The sequence below is a fragment of the Microtus pennsylvanicus genome, chromosome 4 (assembly GCF_037038515.1).
Source record: "Microtus pennsylvanicus isolate mMicPen1 chromosome 4, mMicPen1.hap1, whole genome shotgun sequence".
Classification (NCBI taxonomy): Eukaryota; Metazoa; Chordata; class Mammalia; order Rodentia; family Cricetidae; genus Microtus; species Microtus pennsylvanicus.
The window spans coordinates 31,181,439-31,205,582 of NC_134582.1; the positions used below are offsets into that span (position 1 = coordinate 31,181,439).

The window sequence follows — 24,144 nt, forward strand, 5'->3', positions numbered from 1 at the left end:
AAAGGCTTCATTTTGCTTCCCTCCAATGCCACAGGTTTGGAATTGCTACTCTGAGATCATTACTCTGTTCGTTATTTCCTGGGCGCATCTGCCTAGGTGACGATCACAAGTGCTCTCCCCCTCCTAAGTGGCGGTGCGTGAAGTGGCTCGTGACATGTGACTGCGTTAATTCACATTTACGGCTAAGTAGCTATGCCTGAGTCCCAAATCAGATTTTTTTTTTTCCTTAGGATTTAGGGACAGACTAGTCAGTCCTTCTTGGCTTCCATCCTGGTCCCCAAGCCTACACCCCTCTTTACAATGCAGTGGGCATGCCGGGCTGCAGGCTGCTCCTTAACTATGGAAGTAAATCAATAGCAGCTGAATGCCATCTGCTTCGGGCCGCAGAACAGAACCGAAGTGTGAGCCATGCATCTTCCCTTATTGAAAGGTTATTTTATGCAAGTAAACAATTCATCGTCTTCTTGCACGCTTGATGCTCATTTACCACGTTGATCAATAAAATATGCAAAACAACAAAAAAATTGAATCCTAAGAGTAGTTCTGATGCCAGTGTGATAGTTAATCAATACCCGGCCTCTGCTCACTGGGGCAAGTGGTGGGGGCACCCCCATTGTAACCTGCAGAACCCAGCGAGGTAGATGGAGTCCTTTCAGAAAAGCCTGGCTCAGAAGGGAAAGGCATTGAATTTATCCTGCAGATTCAACAGAACACATTTGTACTGAATTAAATCAAAACACTAACGTCAACAGGCTTGAATGTTACTGATTCAGGCCAGTTCCCAATCTCAAGAAAAAGCAACTTTAGTTCATGACGCTGTTCAGAATCTCAAAGACAAACACTGGACAGACCACTGACACGGGCTTTGGACCAGTCATCCTTCTGGCTCTAAGTGCTGCCTTATTAAGTCTTGGTTTTCAATGTATTCATGTTTCAGGTGAACTCAGTTTTTCTTCCAAAAACAAACTGCTCTGGGAATTTCCTGTTCATGCTGTTTCCGCTAGTCATACATACCACAAGCTGCCTTGTTATATGAGCCCCCTTGACAATTGATTCTGGCAGAATACCCTTCTCTGTACAGAGAAAACGGTGTCATCTCTGAGACGCTACTGTGGAAAAGCTCCCTATTCAAGAGCACTTACAGGCAAAGCCACCGAGCTTAGAAAGCTTCCTCCCTTGGACTGGAGCTCTCGTGCTGAACTGGGAATCTTTAATCAGCACATGAACAAAATAAAAGAAAGAGAATAAATTAGGGATCTTCCTTGAAGGAGGTCTGGCAGAGAGAGCCCTTGCCATGTGGAGAAGCTGCCCGCCCCTTCAGCATGTGTGGTTTTCTGCTAACAAACACTTTCCAGATAAGCGTTACAGCACACCTGAAGAACTTGGCCTTTGTATACGTGACACGAATCTTCTGAATCCACCACATTTTTCTAACCTTGCTGCAATCTGCGATTCAATAAACGCACGTGGCCCTGTTTCCCATGCGCATATATACCAAAGGATGCTCCCGAAGATCTGTGTGGTCAATGGGAAAATGAATAAGGCTGCTTAGTGGATAGAACAAAAGCATTAAAACTCCTAACAGGATACCCTTGAAAGAAAAGAAAAAATCACAAAGGATGCACCAGATTCCTAGTGATATACACGTGTACGCCATTTCATACCAAATACAGCTAACGAATCCTTCTTTTTATGAAGTGTGCACCATGAAGGATCAAGTCGAGTCTAAAAGCACTGTCCTTGTCGCTTCCCAGCTCCATAACACCCCAAACAAGAGGCTCCTCTGTCTGGACGTTATTTTAAACTCCACCACTACAGAGCTGTGTCCAAGTCATCTCCTCACAGTCTAAAAACATCGCGCATAGATAACGATTGAAATACTTATTTCAATCAAACACTTGAGATGAAATTAACAGCAGCCGCGTGCCGGCAGGAGGGCAGGAGCTTTCGAGGCAATGACCCAACCGGCAGCCGGGGTGTAATTTAAAGGCAGAGATTTCCAGTGCACGCACTGTTGGCCACAGTGAACCTGTTACAGCTCTAAAGGGAATTGTTTGCCTCTTATTAGATTTTCTCCAGCACAGCCATAAGTGATAAATGTACTGCTGTACTCACTGTCAAGTTAATCAATGCTGCCAAAGTTTTGTTGACCTAACAGTAATCCATAAAGTAAGCAGCATTTTCTCCATCCCTATGACATCTCAGTCCACAGCAGGGCTACGGATCTCAGCACAGCTTTGCTCGAGAGTGTGTAGGTGGGTGCAGAGAGGAGGGGGGCTGGAGCGCCAAGTCTACGGAAGGGAGACTAGCTGGTTCTCAAAACTTGCAGCGTTAAGGGGCGCTTATCACGCCAGAGACGCTTTTGAAATCACAGCCACTGGTTAAAAAAAAAAATCCACATTGGATGTTGAGAACCTACTAATTAACAGTCTCAGTGAAGGACAGGTCCCTGTACACAGCTACCTCACTTCAGAGTCAAACACCAGTACACTGGCCCCAAACCTCCAAGAATCTCAAAGCAAAGCAACTATGGTCCATGCCCGCCGACAGTGCAGTGTGCGAATCATGTCTAGTGTGGGGCACTGGGTATGAATGGTGATGTGGGCAAGGGAAAAAGCCCCAAATCCGCCTCACTGCACAGCAGAGCCCATGAGGCACAGGCAGGAGGAGGACGCAGAGAGAGACTGGAGGGAGGGGAGAGGCCTGCACACAAGCTGCAGCCCCGCTTTCCAAAGCGGTTACAGACGTGTGAAATATGAATTGCAATTGATTTTTTTCCTCCCGGGGTCACCGGGCTCTGTGTCTTGTGCCCCCCTAGGCATTTCTTTGGGAAGCAAACTGACAGGTTTCTGGGGAGTGACCCGAGCAGTGTAATCTTTGCTCAATCACCGGGACTTCACTGTGCCTTCTCTTCCCTGACACTTGTCCCTCCCCAAACCTATTGGCAAAGGAGTCCTTGATAAAGACGTGGAACAATGCAATTACTGGTGAAGAGGACCTGACCAGAAGATGCTCAGCATCCTTGTGTGCCAAGGAAAAGCGAACAGCGCCAATCTGGAGGAGTGACTTCCGTCCCGAGCGGCTGCGACAATACTGGATGACTAACCTCACGCAACTTGTCTCACCCAGAAGAAAAAATGCAGCAAGAAACTGTGGTTTTGAAAATAAAATAATATACAGCTTATACTTTAAAAAACTATAACTATTAAAAGGTTTTTAAGAGTCTATTTTCTATGGCTCTGACTGACTTTTCATGATCATTCTGAATGCTTGTCTTCACAGAGCTCTCAAGTGTAAATGCCACCAATCACAGGACAAAGCATTGTTGCTGTAAGCTTGTCCCTGGAGAACCTCCGCATTTCTTTCTGAATCAGTCCACAGGGGCTGGTCAGCTTTTTCTCTCAGAACACATTTATTTACGTAATCTTGTGGATTGCTATGGAGTATTTTATTAATGTTTCCATCGGATAGAGATTCTCAACCAATCCCCTTCTCGCTGAACAATTTTTTATAATATATTATAATGAAAATGCCTTACATACCATAAAACCAAATCATGTAAGAGTAATTGTATGATCGAGTCATAGAGGGAATGGCCAAATTGCTTCCCAAAAAGATTCTCGCAGTTTGCACCCCCCTTGGAGGCTCATGGGAAAGTTTGTTTCACCACATGCTTACCAAAACAGGCACAGATGCTTTCTTTCAACCCTTGTAGTTGTAAAAGCCAATGTGCCTGTCATTTTGGCTGGCCACATTCTGATCAATTATAAAATTATCTTTTTTCCTGATTTATTGAACATTTATAATTTTTAAAAATTTTTTTATAATTTTTTAAAAATTAAAAAAAATTGTTGTTGTGTGTATGCAGACTATATGTGGGGCACATGCGCCACAATATGTGTGTGGGGTTCAGAAAATAATTCTGTGAGGTCAGTTGTCTTCTTCCATCTGAATGTGGGTTGTGGGGATCAAACTCAGTTGGTGGCAAGCCCCATCTCACTGACTGCATTTATAATTTTTTTGAATAGATAATTTTTTCCCAATTTTCTACAAGCAATTATAAAAGCTCTTTTTATCTTGGGAATTCTGTCATATTTATTGTGAATAGATTTTTCAAATGTTTGATGACTGATTTGAATCTGTAGCAATTTTGATTTCTTTTGGCTACAGAGAATTTAAAAAATCCTGTGTCAGGGACTGGAGAGTTGGTTCAGCAGTTAAGAGCACTTGATGCTCTCGCTGAGACCAAAGTAAGGTTCCCAGCCCCCACATGATGGCTCACAAGCATCTGTAACGCGAATTGCAGGGGATTCGATGTCCTCTTCTGACCTCTGCAGGCACAGGCACATAAGTGGTCCACATAGATACATGCAGACAAAACACTCATACACACAAAATAAAAATCGGAACATGTAACCTAAGAATATCTCAAATTGGTACCATTCAAATGTTCTGGCAGGTAGATAACATTCCCAGATATGAAATGGAAGAAGGTTAGTCATTCAGACTTTGAGTATGAACCAGAGGGGCCCGAGTCCAGGAGGAAACTACCCGGAAGATCCTGGAAGAAAGAACGAGGCGTTCATCGGGGATGGATGCAGGGACAACAAACGAACGCACTCTGGACTGACGACTGGGACACAAGCGAAGGGTTGTTCTACATGAAAATAATGGTCTCATAAAAGGCCCATATTTTTCCAAAATAGCACAAGAGAAGCCCGTGGAGCTTTTCAGCAAGGTGGTGACAAGACAGAGAACAGGAGCATCTGAGCTAAGCAAGGCCAGGGAGCAGCAGCTGAGATGGGAGGAAGCTGAATCTGACCACCAATGTGGAGTACAGAGATTACCAGGGTTAGCATCTAACGAGTAGTTCTAACACCAGAGGAATCTGACCTGTGGTTCGCCAACACCACATCACGCCACTCTGACACAACCACCTCACCCTCCTGCCCAGGCGTAGGAGGGATGAAACAAGAAAGCTGGTTGATCCGTGGACTTGTTCTCAGAAAGGCTCTCTGGGAACAGCAAGGATGACAGTCACTCTATAGTCACTGCAAGGGCAGGGGACAAAGGGACTGCCTCAGTGTCACAGGATCTAACAAGCAAACAAACCAATACGCAATTCTGTTGTGGGGGACAGGAAAAGGGAAAGAGGCCAGACAGAGCCAAGGAGTGCTTCAGATGTAACAGCTTCCTTCTCTGGCAACCTTAACTCACGGAAGCGGAAGCAGTTCGAGCGAATTTGGGGCCAAGGTGTGAAATGAACGCCCCATTCGGCACGTAAACACCCACCTCTCTTATGCACAGAAAGGGCTTTGTCAAATTCTGCATTTATTTTCTGAGATGGGCTCTCCATGTAGTTAGAAACTCTAAATCCTCCTGCCGCTGTCTCCAAAGTACTGGGACTGCAGACCTGCGCCTTCACACCCAGCCTGCAAGCACTCTGAAAATTAAGATGTACGATCTATGTTTAATTCCCAGCACAGGAAAAAAAATAAAGATTGAATGCAAAAATAGAGGCTGGGTATGGTGGCACATGCTTTTAGTTCTAGTACTTAGGAGGCAGAGCAGAGGCAGGAGGATCTCGGATTCAGGGCCAACCTGGTATACAGAGCAAGTTCCAAACCAGGCAGAGCTACCTGGTAAAATAATTACCTAAAATAATGACAGAGTACCCGAGCACATTGCAAACAGTGTAGAAAGGCTATCCATTGTTTTATTATTTTTAAAAGATTCTATTTATTTTTATTTTATGGGAATGAGTGGTTTTGCCTGCATGTATGTACCTGGGTGTTGTGTGCTTGTAGTGCCCAAGGAGGCCAGAAGAGGGCGTAGGGTTCCTTGGAACTAGTTACAAATGCTGTGAACTGCTATCTGGGTGTTGGGAACTGAACCTAGGTCCCCTGCAACAGCGCCAAGTGCTCTTAATGGCTGAGCCATCTCTCCAACCCTGACTATCTGGTTTTGTTAAAATCACATCACTACACTATTTTATTGACTTAAGATCTATGGGAATGGCCGGAACAGGGCATTTCATCCAGAACTGAGCACCCCTCAACCAGTGCTCCCCAAATATAAATATAAAAACCAGTAGATACATGGTTATTCACTTAGAGCTGACCTAAAGGCATTACTGTGTCAATTATGTATCACATAAAACATTTTCAGCTGGGTCTGGTAGCTCACATCTGCAATCCTGACTCCCTAAAGGTGGGGAAGGAGGTTTGTAAAGTCCTTGCTTGCTACATAGTAACACCTTGTCTAAAAACAAAAGCTTTTTAACATGAAGATACAATTTAATCCAGGCTCCACTTTATGGGATTTATTAGTAATCTAAAGGTCTCTTTCATTCTTGTTGGGAAATGAGAAAATCTTGATGTTTTAGCCTCTGAGCCCTGTGCCTGCCGTGCTCTATCATGTTGGAACAAAGCGACTGCTCACTGCCGTCAAGAGTGACCAAAAATTTAAAATAATTCATACAGACTTGGTTTTAACAGCTGCCATTATGAAAACATTACTCCATCAAGATAAGTAGGCCCACAGCTGCTCTTACTAAATTGTCATTTTTTTGGCTTGTTTTTTTTGGGGGAGGGGTTGTTTGGTTGTTTGGTTTTGTTTTCTTTTTCTTCCCGTTCCATTCACCAACAATGCAAAGACTTTCTGCTGAGATCCGGCCAGGAAACACTATACTTTCGTGATGTCACCCAATTAAAGAACAACTGGAAAATGCTGCTTTTAATAAATTTTTGGTAAAAGACCAATTGAAATTCTTCCTAGGAAAGATTTCTGAGTAGGCCCAAAGTCCCGCTTCTTGGTTTCAGGGAGACAGACAGAGGGCTCCACACGTTGTTATGGCATCCACACGTTGTTATGGCAACAGGACTCTACAACAAAAGCAACTTCCTAAAGCATCATGTTCAAGATGTGAAGCTGTGGCGACGCTCACATTTCAGAAGTCACACGCTGTCCTCTCACCTTCCTCTGCTGGGTCAGGTGAAGGGGCTTCGGATTCCAGAGAAGGCTGAGCAGCATCAGTGCCCACAGGGGTAGCTTCCCGGGGTGCTGTAACTGTGTGCTTTTTATTCAACCCAGTTTTTCCTCCAAAGACTGTTGGGGTGTCACATGCCTTCAGGCGAGGATTATGTGGACACCCCTTTCATGTCAGTAAAAACTGGTATCATTACACTTTACTTCACAGCCTCCTGCACCCCAAAACAGGCTGCAGTGCTCTGCCTAGAATGGCCGCAGTGTGGGCCATCGGGTCTGCTCCCCCTATGAGATTTCTCACAGTGGCTTTCAACTGCCGGGGTCTCCACGTTCAGAGGGATTTGAGGCCGGTCCCTACTCTACAGTCCTGTGAAGAAAGTCTAGAGTCTCACTTATAGCTTAGTACATACGCTAAACAAAATGGGGGCTGGGGGCCAGCTCCACACTTAAGAGCCCTGGTTGCCCTTGTAGAGGAGCCTGGATCCCAGTGTCCACATGGTGGTTCCTCCTGTATCTACCTCCAGTTCTGAGGGCTAGAATGCTGTCTTCTGACTTCTCTGGGCACCTGATACACATGTGGCGCACACACATACACACAGGCAAACACAGTCATGCATATAAGATATAAAATAAATATTTTAAACAAAATGGCTAGCAGTTAGGCCAACTGGGACATAGCATAGCCAGGCTGGTGGTGAGGAGGAAAGTTAATGTGAGATACGCAGCAGAGGCAGGCCTAGGAGCACCTTAAGAGAAGCTGATTAGAGAATGAATGAACGAGCAAATGAACAGATGGGAGATTTCATCAACCTTCTCTCTATTTAAATATCCTGCCTTGTCTAGGTCCAAAACAAGGTTTCAAGTGAATGACGGTTTTAATTGAGTTGTTCAGATGGGTCCTGAAAAAAACATTTTCTACTTTAATTTTCATGGCTAAATAATTAAGATTAGGTATTAATCCTGCAGCCACAGGGATGGATATTCAGGGCTTTGGAGAAAACATGGCTAAGGCAGGCATGGCAGACACCACCCAGGTCTGAGGAAAAACAGCTAAGTACATAGTAAGACGTTTTAGTAAGATATTTAAGGAGCTACAGGGTGTGCATAGGCTCGCACAATGAGTCCTCAGCAACAGCTCTGCCATGGAGACCTGTGGGTGGAGACTTAAGTAACAATGTAGCTTACACAGAGAGTAGAGGCCTAGAGCCCCAAATAGACATGTCCCTCTGGAATGGCTACATTCTTCATCCCAGCCCCTGCACCTCTGGACACACACAGTGCTGCCTCCACGCCTTCGGTGGCCAGCCTCCAGCTCAGGAGCTGACTAGACTGGGCCAAATCTGGCCTGCCGCTGCCTTTATAAATGCGTGTTACCGCAGCACGGACCCTCTGCTTTGTTTACCAGCCTCTATGGCAACTCTCACAATACAGAAGTAGAGTTGAGTGGCTAAACTGGGCTGAGTGATTCACAGTCTACAGTCCTTTCCCACTGCCCTTGCACAGGTGTTAGAACTCCTTCCCGCTCTGCCCAACCCTGTGTCTACCTGTCTATGCCTTCCAGTCACAATGGCAAGGCATACCACCCTTAACTGAATCTTTTGCTCCGACCCAAAACTCAGATTTCCACTTTGATTCAATGCATTAGCAAACACCCCTCTCAAATAAGTAGAACTGTGCAAAGAAAATGGTTTGGACACTGAAAAGCATAAGCAACAGGATACTATTATTAAAGAGTAACTCATTGGAGTTTCTTCCTCGAGCAGCCAGAGGTACAAGTGACACAGCTCCCATGCCAAACGGTGCCAGATCCGTTAACAATGCAGGCGCACGCTCGCTGTTATGAGAAATCAAGGACTAACTGCACTCAATTAGTCCACGCTGCTCTTGGATAGCTTATTTATCAGATTGGGAAAGATGGATTTAATAGTGCTTGGTAGAAACAGCTTCTTTAATTGGAAACATCACAGCATTTAGCTCACTTTGTTCTCAGGCAATTAAGAACAATTTGGAAAAGTGTTGTTGATTTTTTTTTCAACGCTATTGTCTCCTTGATTAGATTTCCGAAGATCCGGACAAAACAAACGACAATACTAGCGAGGACTATCGGTACAAATAAGAGCCCCGCAGCCAGATTACTTACCATGAGGGATGCGATCCATCCCTATCCATTCTGTCAGTGTCCCACATCCATTCCCCCCCATCGGTGTCTCCTGTGTAGAGAAGGGGCAATACCTCTTCTCCAAGGCACGCCTCGGCGCCCACTTTTACACAATTATCCTTCCCCCCCAAATAAGCCAAATCAACAGAAGAAATTATTTTTCTTGATTAAGCACCCACATTTCTCTTGGGAGGGAGCAAAACAAACAATTAATCTTTCCTTATTTGTTCTCAGAAGCCCCTGCCTCTTTGAACGCAAGCTATCCAGGTACCTGTGGCAGCCAGTCGGCAGCAATTAGGCCTGAGGAGAAAATGAATGGACTCAGGGCTGAGGGCCTAATCTGCCGAGAGCCCGTGCGGGAGGACAAGGTTACACCAGGAAAATTCCCTGTTGTCAGAAGGAGGTGCAGAATTACGACCCGGCTTCAGCATAATTAACCAGGCTTGGGAATTTATATGAACTAAGTAATTGGAAAGAATTAGCAAGAGATATGTACATTAATCTTTACCAGTTACCCAGCGCTTAATGAAATTAAGGGTCTTGTGTTCATTCTTGCTTGCTTAGTTTGCACGCATTCTAGCTCACCTGTAGAACAAGGGCTGCGTTCCCTGTGAGAAGCGTGTAAGAAAACGGGCAGGGGGGGGGGAGGAAGAAACAAACAAAACAAGAAACTGTTAAGGGTAAACTGGAAATAACTCCCAAACAACAGGCTCTGTCCACTACAGCTACAGGACAGAATGCTATCCAGGAGTTATTAAAATTGTTTTACAAAGAATCTTTGCCTATTATGGATTCACACTGAAATATGTATAGCTTAAAATACATTGGGGAGTTTTGTTTTTTTTTAAATATTATGGGTGGGAAGTGTGAGAAAAGATAGGCTCTCTTCTGAGTTGAAAAATGTTGAAGGTGGACGACAGCAACTTGGAAATTTATATTAATTTTATGCTTTTTAGATATTTAAATTTTCACAATCAAAGAGTTAAGACTTTAAAAAATAAATTTGCTATGGGGTAAATAAATGCTTGACATTTTTAATTGATAGAGGAGTTTAGAAATCACAAAAGATGACATTATAAGCATTTGAAAATATGAGTAACAAGCCAGATATGGTAATGGCATTCTATAATCTCAGAACTTGGTAGGCGGGGGCAGGAAGACCACTGCCATCTGAAGCCAGCCTGGCCTGGATAGCGAGCTGCAGGGTAGCGTGAGGTGATGAAATCTAGCCCAGTTTTGAAGGTCTGAGTCATGGTTTCGTCATTTTGCTGCTAAAGACGTTTTGGACCAAATATCTGTTTTTGTGGGGCTCTGCTGTGCACCATAGGGTACACCCTTCTCCCTGTTAGACGCGGGTATCACCCCATTCCCAGCTTTGAAGATCAAAAGTGTTGCTATACATTCCTGTAAAGGCAAACGCTGCTCCTGGTGCAGAAACACTGGACTAAGAAAAATAGCTACAGAAAGTTATTTGCGTTTTTTGTTTTTGTAGCTTTCAAATATGAACATATATTTAAAATCAACATAGTCAGAAAAACAACAAAATATGTGTATTAAAATGTATTCGTGTGTAAAAATTTGTGTCTGTGAAGGATGGAGTAAGTTGGGTTCTTTGCTTGAGCTGTAATCATCAAGCTAAAAACAACCTCACCACAAGACCTCATTCTTTAGAACACATGGTCCCAGGGCTGAGGAGGTGGCTCCGTGGTCAACAACAGTCCTGTTCTTATACAAGGCCCAAGTTTATTCACAACACCCAAGCTGGACAGCACATAACTGCCTGTAACTCCAGTTCCTGGCTCAGTGAGGGTTTCTCTCGCTGTGAAAAACCATCACTACAAAGCAACCCGGGGAGGGAAAGGCGGACTTCAGCTGACTTCAGCACACAGCTGGAACCCAGCATTAAAGGAAATCAGGGAAAGGACCCGAAGGCAGGAACTGAAGCAGAAGCCATGGAGGAACATTGCTTACACGGCTTACTCAGTTTGTTCTCTTACAACTGCTAGGACCAGAGAGGCCCAGTGATGGCACCACCACCCACAGTGGGCTGGTTCCTTCCACATCAATCATCCGTCAAGAAAACGCCCCCCCCCCCCAGACTTGCTCATAGGCCAGTCTGATGGAGGCATTTTCTCAGTTGAGGTTCCTTTTCCCAGATGATCATGGCTTGTGTCAAACTGACAAAAAACTAAAACTAAATCAAACAGCAATACGAACCAAGACAGTCCCCAACACCCTCTCTGGCCTCAGGCACACACATATGCCTAAACCTACAGGCATAAACACATATATAAACACACAATTAAAGGTAAAAATTAAAAATCTTAAAAAAAACCACCATGATTCCATACACCAACTTGACAAAATGCTAACCCACGGAAGCTCCCGGGTGATATCCAGTTTCCTAAAATCTTCACCGAATGGTCAACTGCAGCAACGAGAGATCACAACCCAAAAGCACTGTAAAGATCCAACACTCACAGAGAGACAATGTTCACCAGGGCTTCTCTAGAAAAGCCATCTGCTTCCTAACAGACACCTGTATATAAAGAAAGCCCACGCACACTCCTTCCTTCTCCTCAGGTACGTGTAGTGACATCACTAACTACCTGTGCTGAGAAGGGGGTTGGAGTGGGCTTTCTGCATGCCACTGTGGAAAGTGACCCCACCAGCCCTCTATGTAGCAACACCACACAGCCAAAGCATTCCCATGAGCAGAAACAGTCCAGAGAACTAAACCTCAAATATTCATCCTTCCAGTACAGGGCTCTGGTTAGGATGTGGAACCTCAACATGTTACTACTGAGAAAGTCTTTTAAAACTCAGTACACAAGCCAGGCGGTGGTGGCCTTTAATCCCAGCACTCAGGAGGCAGAGGCAGTTCAAAGCCAGCCTGGTCTACAAGAGCTAGTTCCAAGACAGGCACCAAAGCTACAGAAAAACCTTCTCTAAAAAAAAAAAAACTCAGTACACATTTAGCAGACTGATGGCTAACACGAGACAATTCATAGGCTCAAAACCTCCCAAGCTTTAAGTTTCGAGTCCCCAGGTACTCCAGGGCTGCAACTCACTGGACTTTCAGCCTCCATCCTCTACGACCACATAAATCCCTCCAAGAGATCATAAGCATTGAGACTCTCAAAGCTTTTCAAATTGCCCCTCCACTGGTCTCGACCTCTGAAGGTTCTTTATCCACAGTTCTGTAGACTGGGCTGCAACAGGCTTGTGTAGTCAAAGTGGGCAAGAATGCATTATCCAAAGATTTTTAAATTCTTCTTCAGAGCTAAAGCTGTAGTTCAGTGCCTGGTATGTGTGAACCTGGGTTCAGTACTAAGCAGTTCATACATGCATGCATGCAATCATGCAATGAATAAAGGTCTAATTGGAAGGTTGTATATAATTTGTCTCTTTAAAAATAATACACATGGTTAGTTTTACAAAATTTAAACACTGCTACAAACCAAAAAATGATCTTAAATGCATGTGTATCATTTTGAAATTAATGAAAATCAGTGTATGAAGTTAAGCACCACAGTTCCCTGTGGCTCATAAAATGCAAGCATTTCAAATATAAGAACCAATACAGCTGAAAGAAGATGGGCCTAGACTTCATATTGTCTAGCTCTAGCCTAACAGAACCACCATAAAATTTAAGAATCCACAGGTCTGCCTGGCGATCTCCTACCTCGATGAAATTAAAAAGCAATTCTGCAGGACGGTTTCCTTTCCCCAGTTTGCCTGCCATCCCTCCAATTACGCCGCCATGCTTATCTGATAAATTCTGGATCAGTGGTTAGTGCACAGCTCTCTGAAAAGCCACCCACGGAAACAAGGTTACAAGAGTCTTCCCAGACACAACAGAAACATGAATACACACCGGAATCTAAAAACACTCGCTAGCAATGATGGATTTAAGTTATTAACAGATCAAAAAGAGATGGATGGCGGTTTGCTTTTCTTAATCTACATCATCATCTGGATCTATTTAAAGATAGGTGGTGCGCTAACAAACTTGGTCAAGGTTTCGATAAAATCAGTAAAAATAATCTGCCCAGTTTCATTGAGTCGGTATCGATCAATAAAATCACTTGTACAAGGAAGGCACTGTTAAGTACTGACAATCCCAGCCATTAATATTATTTAACACAGTGTTCACCATGCTAACCAGAACAAAGAGCGGTTCATCTGGTGTTAAAAGCAGGATCGTCATAGGTACTGCTACTTCACAGGCTTCTAAGGTGGTTTTATAAAGTTCATCTATAGCTTCCTCTTCTACCGACAATACCCTTTCCTGTAACATATGAGGTTTAAACATGATTTTTTTTTTGTAGTGTGATGTGGGGCTAGCGGAGGGCTTATATGCCACAGTCTATATAAGGAAGTGAGGGCAAACCTTGTGAAGTCAGTTTTCTCTGTCGACTTTTATGTGGGTTCTGGAATTCAAACTTAGGTCCCTATGCTTGGGTGGCAACCGCCTTCTCGCTGTTGATGGGATCTTATTCTGTACTTCATTTTCAGTTTAAATGAAATCCTTGGTAAGAACTGGATCTATTATAAATCACTGCTTGGTCTATGAATGAAAGCGAACATTCTAAGACAGGGAGCTGTGAAGGTCTGGGTAGTGACAGTGCTGGCCCGGGGCTCCCCTACCATAAGCAGACTCCACTCAGCTTACCAATGCCTTTACCTTGTCAGGCATGAAGTGAAAAAGAAAAAAAATTCAACTAATCCTCAGCCATTGCTAGATGATCAAGAGCGAGATGCACATATAGAAATGTTGTTTTTAACTACGGTGGGTTGCTATGGTTCTCAGATAGATGATAATGAGAAAAACCCATGAAAAAGTTAACACTAACTTCAAAATAATCATGATTCTAAGCCTTAAAATGGAGCCTTAAAATGGAACCTCTTCCCAGCCTTTGAAACCTTGAATACTCAAAATCCTTGCAATTTAGGTACAGAGATGTTCACCATTTTGCCAAGACAATTATAGGAGCCCCTGCCAGGGAAGTAGCTCATCATAGAACCAATCACAGTTCAGTTAGATCTAATTGGTTATTCTCAGCTCTCTTGGGCTTACTCTGCCATTCTCAGAATGTTTTAAACACATAGAACTTAGGATACAATACAAGACTCAGAGAAAAGGTCCCTAGAAGAACTCTCATTGCTAGCACTACTTTAAAAAAAAACAGGAAAAGGTGAAACTATATACCTAAAATGTCTCCTGGCCATAAAATAGGTATTTCTGGTCAATCAAGAGCCAAATGTTAAGTTTGTGAGTAGTTTATGGGAAGTGAATCCACAGAAGCAGCCTTGTGTGGAGGAAGTGACCAGGGCATATTTGTACATGTTTGTACATGTCTGTACATGCTTGCACACACTTCAGCATTCCAGAGTGAATTTGAGACCAGCCTGGTCTACGTAGTGTATTCCAGCCAAGACTACCCAATGAGACCATCTCAGAAATGAAACAAAATTCTCTGTTTAAACCAGTGTATCCACACTATCATTTTATGATTTTATCAACTCAAAATTGTAGCAAAGGCATGTGTTGCCACACCTGAAAACCAGAATCCCACCCCAGGACCCATATGGTGGAAAGAGAGAACCATTCTCATAGTCGTCTTCTGAACTTCCGTATGTACATGTATATATGCATGCATATGTATCTGTAAGTACACTCAAACACACACACACTTTAAAACACGTAAAACTAATTAAATAAAAGTCGTAAAATTGTCTAGGGTAGTAAATTTTATATTTCATGAGCAATTTTGAAGCATGTAGGAAAAACCTAAAGAAACAATAAAAACCCAGAAAGGGCTGGTGTGAGTGTTTCTATTGCTGTGAAGAGACACCATGACCACAGCAACTCCTGAAGAGGAAAACATTTAATGGAGACGGCAGCTTACAGTTTCAGAGGTTTAGTCCATTATCATCAATGACAGAGAACACAGCGGCTGGGAGAATGGTGGGTATGCAGACAAACATGGTGCTGGAGAATTCTACATCTTGATCCAAAGGCAACAGGAAGTAAACTATCTCATGAAACCTCAAAGCCCGCCTCCACAGTGACACGCGTCCTCCAACAAGGCCACACCTCTTCATAGTGCCACTCCCTTTGGGAGCTGTTGGAGGAAGCTGTTCGTTTGCTCCTGGCTGCCCAGACCAGATTGATTCAGAAACTGTATTATTTGCAATACTGTTCAGCCAATAGCTTAAGCATATTTCTGGCAAACTCTTACATCTTAAATTAACCCATTTCTATTAATCTGTGTATTGCCATGTGGCTGTGGCTTACAGGCAAGGTTCCTGTGGGCTCCAGAAGAAGTGTCTGTCTACTGCAGGGGCTCACTCTGCCAACTCTCTCCTCCTCTATCTGCTTGAAACTCCCTACTTGCCCTATTTTGCTAGCTCATTGATAGAAACAGCTTTATTCATTAACCAATAAAAGCAAAACATAGACAGAAGGACTTCCCATACCAGGGGGCCATTTTCTTGAAAACAAACAAACAAACCACAGCTGGGAAGAAGGCTCAGTGAGTAAACGCACTTGCTGTGTAAGCAGGACACCTGGCATGGATCTCTGGAGCCTGTGTAAAAGCTGGGCAGTGGTGCATCTCTGCAACCCAGCACTTCTACAGTCTGGAGGCAGAAACAGCAGGATCCCAGGGAAGTTCCGGTGAGCAGCCAGCCGCAAGTCTTCTGCGCAGCAGTCAAGAGAAGCCTGCCTCAAACAGGACTGGAAGCGAGGACTGATGCCCAAGGCCCTCTTTCACTTCTACATGTGGGCTGTAGCAAGCATATGCTCTCGCCCACACACATACACAAAAATAAATATGGCTGGAGAAATGGCTCAGCGGTTAAGAGCACTGACCTCTCTTCCAGAGGACCCAGGTTCAATTCTCAGCACAGGCAGGGTAGCTCACAACTATCTGTATGTAACTACAGTTCCAGGGGATCTAATGCCCTCTACTGGCCTCTGAAGGCACCAGGCACAAAAGTGATGTACAGACATACATGCAGGCAAAGCACCCATACACTAAAATAAATTAATAATAATAATAATATTTAAAAAAATCAACAGATTCCAGTTCCCAGAAGTTGGGAATATATCTTTTCTTATTCTTCCAACTTAATTCTACTGAAAACAGTACATGTCTAGAAAACAAGCGTAAGATTAGGAAAGGACCAGGGAAGGGGGGAAATTGTTAGAACACCAGGATCTGAGGAATGAACCCTGTGGCTTCCTATATAACGCTGAAACGTCAGCAGCCACCCAAACCTACGTTCCCCAGCCAGAGTGCCGTGATTATGGCCACCACGCCAGCCTTTCGTGACACTTTTATTTGATATGCTTACTTCACTCCCCCGCCTCCCCGTGAAGATGTGACATTCCTATCTGAAGACAGAGTGGCTTCTATCCTCCCCCTCTCTCGTTTTGCCCCTCTTCTCTCCCCTTCTCTCCTGGTTCTTGCTATGTTCCCCAGGCTGATGTTGAACTCCTAGGTTTAAGTGATGCTCCTGTGTCAGCTTCTTGCATAGATGCAACAACAGACGCAGGATTTCAGGCCCAATGCAAGCTGGCATTTTCAAACACACTGTAAAATGTTTTAAAGACACCTCCCGTTACAAACGTGCCAGGTAGCTATTCGATGTCTCTGTAGCTTTAAATACGCCACATTATTTCATTGATACTGATGCTATTTCTGAATTATAGTTTACAGATTAGTACGCCATTCGCTTCTGAACAAAAGAGCAGCTAAACCAAACCCAAGTGCAGGCTTTCTTTGACTCTCGCTTTCAAAGTATTAGTGACCAAAGAACAGAAAAGAATGTGAAAAATACAGACATAAAGAAAGGTTTTGCTTCTTTTGATTAACATCTTAGAACAAACTTAATTTTGAAAATGGGTGACTTTATCTTTCTTCTTTAAAGTTACTTCCTCACTCCGAGAAAGTCCCATAAGCTGTTCTCGGGCTGAGGCAAAGAACTGGTTTGCGTCCAGGAGTTCAACAATGGCATGGGCCAGCCAGGCTGTTTCGAACAATAAACAACAAACAAACAGCTCCCCACTGAGCCAGATGACAACACAGAAAATGGAAGCCTTATTTGCTAGGATTTTGAATATTTAAGTTAAAAACCTTAAAAATCATGATGCTATTGAGATGCCTTGGTGGTTAAAGCACTGACTGAGCTTACAGAGGACCTGGGATTGGTATTCAACACCCACATGACCACTCACAACCACCTGCAACTCCAGTTTCAGGGGACCAGTACTGTCTTCTGGTCTCTGTGGGCTCCTGCACACATGTGGTACACATACAGACAAGTGAGTGAGTGTGCGTGCCCGCGCGCGCGCGGGCACACACACACACACACACACACACACACACACACACACACACACACACACACACACAATTGGAAAAAAAAAACCAACATTTACTCACCAATCAACTATTCAATCAACCAATCAGGGAAGAATCATTCTGATCAACTGTAATATTGATCACTATAAAGTCTTTCCTTGGACCTACTACTACATGAAATATAAAACTAACAAGGGTGAAAATGTTTTCCTAACTTAGAAAAATCACCAGTGTATAACGAGAAGAGCCCATACTGGGCAATGGGAAAATAAAATTCTACCCCGAGCCCTTTAACAAACGTACTTGGGAAGGTGGCACAGGCTTTAGAGGCTCTCCGATCTCAGTCTCCCCGTGTCTAAGGAAAACAGCAGTGTGGGCCACCACAGGTAAGGTGTTGGGCTGCAGTCACAGGTGACCAGCTGCCCTCCAGAAAAGAAGGGTCATTTGCCCTGACCTTGTCAAGAAACAGACTGTCTCTGACAGGCAGCAAATGAGCTGGCATGGGGAGTCTAGGCCTCTGTGGCCTTGGGAGCATGGCTTGGGCCCGGTCAGTGTTATACCCTACAGCGCAGGCTGAGCTGACTTGCAGGTGTCTGACAAGACAGGCTGGTGGCAGCTACTCCCTGGGTGAATGGGATTGTCCTTGGAGTTAGGTGGGCAATGGAAGAAATGACAATGCTGTCCTACCTCATCGAGACCTAAAAAGCAAGAGTTGTCCACAGCCAGGGTTTCGCCCTTCGCTTCTGGACCTTACAACAACCTCCGCCTAGCACCCAATGTCCAAGGGAGAAGAAAAGGCTCGCAATGAAGTCCTCTGGGTTTTCAAAAGTCACTGAGCGACACCAACGTGAATTTGAAACACACAGCAGGAAGCAAGCACGCTCAGCCCTCAACCACATCTTTCAAGGCCCATTTCTGAGAATAGAAAATTCTAAGCTCAATTTGGGCGCCATTGTAAGCTCCCCCCTGTGCCAGATGATTTTCTCCACATATTTACATATGGGGCACAAACAACTTAAAATGTTTACACTGAGGAGTAATGGAAGTCATGTGTCAAATGCAATGGGGGGGAGGTGGAAGGGGGCTAAAGCTCTCTTCAGAGCTAAAGCCTGAAGATATACAATATCTGTGGAAAATCTGGCCCTGCAAATGAAAGTGCTTTGTTTACCTATCCCGTCTAATTACAGAGAACATGCCTTCTACCCTTTGCAGACAATTTCTTAGGTCGCGTTCGCTTGGTTTTTGGTTTGCCATTTGCTCTCAAGTGTTGCCCGAAGCTATGGAATCCTGATCACTCTACCAAAGAATCTCTGAGAAGGCCACACACACTTCCTGCAATTTGTGATTCCACTTGCCTAAATTTAGACTCTCACTCCCAGAGACACAGTGGAGAATCCTTCCTCCAAGCCACAAAGCCCAAGAGAAAAACACATAAGCATCCTCCTCCTCAGTCCCCATCTCTTCTGCCCTGTGTGTCCTCCTTGGACAGGGTAAAGATGACAACACAAGAGAAGGCTGGGAACTGACACCTGGCGTCTTCCTCTCCACTGAGATGCTCTCCTCTTTATCCCTGGGCATCAGCCACCAGTGACGCAGACCCAGCCATCCATCAGAGCTCTGTATGGGGACAGCACACGAGCTTGACAGCTCTCAGCTTCTCTCCTATGCAAGGTCCACCCTGGAGTTAATAAAGCTTGAAGGGGCTACAAGGACAATGCAGAAAGAACAGGGCTGTGCTGCCCATTTCTCTAATATGATACTCTTAGAAGGATCAGTCTTCTTAACTCTTATAAGAAGTCTGACTCTTCTGTCTTGTGTTGTTTTTTGAGATGGGGTCAGGCTGACCTTAAATTTCTCATTCTCTTGCCCAAGTGTCCAAAGTGCTGGGATTATAGGTTTTCCTCAACACATTTGCAGCCCAAAGTGCTGGGATTATAGGTCTACCTTAACACATCTGCATCCCAAACTGCTGGGATTATAGGTTTTCCTCAACACACCTGCATCCCAACGCACTGGGATTATAGGTCTACCTCAACACATCTGCATCCCAAAGTGCTTTGGGATTGATTATAGATATGTCCCAACATATTTGCATCCTTCTTTTTTGAGGCAGGATTCCTTTCCTCACCAAACTAGGCTCACCTCCATATATCACTTCTCACATGGGGCTAAATGTCTGACTATTTGGGTCTAATTTGGTACCTGTGCTGCCCATCAAATGGGGACACCATGGAATAGTCACCTGAGACTTCAGAGGCTTTGGTAACATTCAGGTAAGTGGACAGTGTAATGGTCTGTCCTGTCCCTTTAACAGACAAGCTCCACCCACTCCCTCCCCAGTCCGCTAAGGCAGGCAGATCTTCCTTCTGCTTCCAGCCTGAGTTCTTTCCTTTCCATCTCTCTCCAAAAGAGGCAGCTTCTGTCTTTCTCCCTTCTCCCCCACCTTTTCCCCTCCCCCCTCTCTCTGGTTTTCTCTCTCTCTCTCTCTCTCTCTCTCTCTCTCTCTCTCTCTCTCTGCCTCTCTCTGCTCTTCCCATTCTCTCCTTCCCCATTCCCTTTCCCTTCCATAACCCACTAAATAAATACCCACTATCTCTGCATGGTGTGTCTCTGTCTCTCACCTGCTGCACAGCTCCCTGCCTGGGAACGCTGACGCATGTGGTCCATGGGCCACTCAGGATACCGCAGTGTTTTATTTTTACCATAACACACAGTGTCTTATTCTCTCCTTTGCCTTCTCTGTCACTTGTGTAGGAGGCTTTCATCTATCTCACCCAGTTCTTCTTGTCCTTCAAGGAGAAAGTAGAGAACTTCCTCTTGCATTCCATCTAGACCAGTGGTTCTCAACCTTCCTAATGCTGCGACACTTTACTACAGCCCAGTCATAAGATTATTTTCGTTACTACTTTTTAACTGTATTTGCTACTATTATGAATCATAACGTAAATATCTGTATTTTCTGATGGTCTTACAAGACCTCTGTGCAAGGGTCATTCAACCCCCAAGGGGTCGTGCCCCACAGGTTGAGAACCACTGCTCTAGACATATATTCTGATTCTCAGAAAAGTTGACACTTTCTCAGGGGCAATTTCTATACAGTCTTGGTGGGGTTTTACACATATCTTAGCCTGTCCCACTGAAGATTTATTTTCTCTCAGGATTCCAACTAGTACCTGAACATCTAAAACCAAGGGCTGAAAAAGCAGAATCATTGCATCTAAAACACAAAGTAATCTGTAGAGCTGAATTTAAAGATGCACAGATCATTTCAATAGCATTCTTCCCAGGACACTAAATCTGAACTTACCCAATGCATAAGCAACTTTAAACAGAATCCAATAAAAGCTAATGAACCAAACAATAGCCACATTTGTAACTGAAAACAGCCTGCATCTCAGAATCTCAGGCTGCTGGTCAGTATTTGGTGTCACATTCTTACATTAGTGAGACAATGATGTAGGTTCTGTTACACGAAACATCTCTTACCTGCAAATATGTCTCCAGGCCTTGCCGCCGTTGTTCCAGGACTTTGGGGACCCAGTTTCTGACGTGTTTAGAAGGGATTTCTGGAGTCTTTATACATTTCTTAAGCTTCCAAGACAGAAGAGAAAAGATGTCTGTTAATTATAATAAAATAATTTGGGAGAAAGAAAAGCCAACTAAGCAAAATAAACCTTCACTAAAATATGCAGAGAAGTTTTTCAAGCATTTCTTCCTTAGGCAGCCTGATTGTTTAGGCTTCAGAACAAATGGGTTTTATGTCTGATAATCGTTATGGTAAGTATTTCAGATTTAAATGATTTTTTTCTGAAACATTGAAAGTCTAGTACTTGAACTAAAAGGAAAGCAAAGTAAGACATATAGTTTCAAATACCAATTTATTTCATAGCAATATTACCACAAGCTTTTAATCTTGTTCTCTAACTAAAGAGAAAGTTCTTCCACATATGATTTTCACATTAGAAAACAGAACAAAGTATGGACATTTCTTATCACTGTCCCCAGAACTATCACATTAACTGGAGCACAACACTCAGGAGAGGTTCTAGAAATTTCTGAAATGAAGTGAATTTGAAAATATGGACAAAGGCTAATCCTTCCAACAATCCAGAAGAGAACTACAAGCTCTCCTCGTGCACACTGAAGGGCAGTTTTGAGTTAGAATATCCAGGGAGTCCTTTTTGGTAACGACATTAAAAATATATATTCTGGGTTGGAGAGATGGCTCAGTTGTTAAGACCACTGGCTGCTCTTCCGGGGGACCAGAGTTCGATTCCCTGCACCCACATAGTGGCTCACAACCATCTGTAACCCAAATTCCAGGGGTCTAGACACCTCCCTCTGAACTCACCAAGTATCAGTCACAGAAGGGTACACAGACATCCATGCAAGCAAAACACCCAAACAAATAAAATCAAATAAAAATGTAGTTTTCAAAAAAGCTATTCAAAGTTAAGTCAAAGCTGCTCTGGCCTGTAAAATATCATCTATCGCCAAGAAGGGCTAAGCCCTAAACCTGGAGTTTTTCCACACACAGCAAAGCGGAATTTTTTCCAGTTTGGTAAATTATTGATTTAATAACAGAGTAAATGTCCTGGATTATCTGGGCAGGTTCAGTGCAACCATGAGGCCCTTACAAGAGGGCAGAGGTTACGAAGTACAAGGGATGGTGGTGCACACCTATACTACCAGCACTAAGGAGGCTAAGGCAGGAGGATCACAATGTGGAGGGTACCCTGGTCTACAAATAAAGATTCTGTGTCACGGCGGAAATGTAGCTCGGCACTTGTTTAGCATGTACAGTCCATTGGGTTTAATCACCAGGATCTAAAAATATAAAAGTAAAAAAAAAATTCTTAAATAGGTGGCTATCTTTTAATAATGGTCTCAACAGCCTCCAGAAGCTAAAAATGCGCAGGACCTTTAGAAGCTTGGATGTATCTACTCAGGGCTTCTAGAAGCTTCAATGGACCTACTACCCGGGGCCTCTAAAAGGGTTGCAGTTCTGTTGGCCAACTCAGTTTTAGCCTGGTTAAGTTGATTTTGGCCTTTGCACGAGAGAACAGACCCGTGCAGCTTTATGCTACTAAACTTATAGAATGGTGCAGAAGTAACCTCTACAAATAGATAAGCCCGCCATCCTAACTGAAATCTTTTAGACTTACTAACATGGCCCCTTCGCAAAACACGCAGAGAAAGAACATTTTCTCATCCATGAGAAAACGCACGACTGAACCTGTATAGCCAAACGCACGATTAAACTTGTGTAGCCAAAAACACAATAAAACTTCTTTCTGCATTTAAGAAAATTTTCACAGGTGACCACTCTAGGCTGAACGTTATGGACACTATGAGAAAGGAGCATTTCCAACAGCAGCCCTTCAATGGCTGAGCCCATGTTTGCCTCCTCCCTCTATACAGATACAAGTGATTGTCAGCCCCAGTCTACCCTTTCTTACCAATGGAACTTGTAGGAACAGAATTACACAGTCTTCTGGGCACAGCTGCCTGGAGAGCTAGAAGCCTGCTGGAGCCTGAGGTCATTGGAGATTCCCAGTGTTATAATTTTGCTGGCCTTCCCTGTCAGTACCTTGTCCCTTTGAGACACAAGTTCTGCCCACTCCCAGTATCCCCATTCCTGCCAAGCAAGCTTCTCTCTCTCTCTCTCTCTCCCTCCCTTCCTCCCTCCCTCCCTCCCTCCCTCCCTCCCTCCCTCCCTCCCTCCCTCCTCACTGTTCTTCTGAAGAGACAGCTTTCTGTCTCCCCCTTCCCTTCTTCTCTCTCCTATTTCCCCCTCTCTCTGTCACTCTAACTCTCTCTTTTCCCCATACCTCCCTACTCGTACACTCCCCCAATACCCATTAAATAAACTCCGTACCCAAGCTCTCTCTATATGGCGTATCTGTCTGTCCCTTACCAGCCAGTCTCCCACCTCCAGTGGGACCTTCCAGGGTCACTCATGCTATAAATCCTAACACCCAGAGAAGTCTGGTTCCAAAAAGAAGACTGCATGGGGACACTAGAGGACTTAGGATTTGTTCAAGCATATTATTCTCCTGCCGGTTAGAGGAAAGAATTTTATCACTTCTCAATCATTTGGCTCTGACAATAATAAACAAACACCTTGACCAAAAGTGCCTAGAGAAGGGAAGGCTTTATTTCATCATCCAGGGAAGTCAGGGCAGGAACCCGGAGGCAGGAACCAGCGCAGGCCATGAAAGACTGCTGCTTATTGGCTTGCTTCCCATGGATTTCTCACCCTACTCTCTTACCCCATCCAGAACCAGCTGCCAAGGACAGGACTGCCCACAGTACGATGGACCCTTCCACATCAATCAATCAAAAAAAAAAAAACCCTACAGATTTAACAATACATGAAGGTATTTACTCAATTAAGATTCCTTCCTCACAGATGACCCTAGATTCTGTCCAGTTGACATTGAAACTAGCCAGCACCGCACACCAACAGAAAACAAGTTAATTGAGTGGATGAAAGTGATGGCATTAAAATCGGGGGTAGGATGGGGTGGCAGCGAGAAGGCCTGCGTGAGGTGGCAGTGTCTGAGGCATGAACTGAATTCTGTTTGAAGGAAGCCAGATGAGCGACCCAAGGAACATTACTACGGC

General features: G+C 44.1%; 1 protein-coding gene across 2 annotated transcripts in view; it reads right to left on the reverse strand.

Annotated features, from left to right (window-relative positions):
- Positions 1–24,144, reverse strand: part of Snx24 (sorting nexin 24) — a 150,937-nt gene that overhangs the window by 30,243 nt on the left and 96,550 nt on the right. For both annotated transcript variants that reach the window (XM_075968662.1, XM_075968664.1), the window contains exon 3: positions 21,004–21,108. In XM_075968662.1, the coding sequence (XP_075824777.1) occupies positions 21,004–21,108 (105 nt within the window). The remainder of the gene's footprint in view (positions 1–21,003; positions 21,109–24,144) is intronic.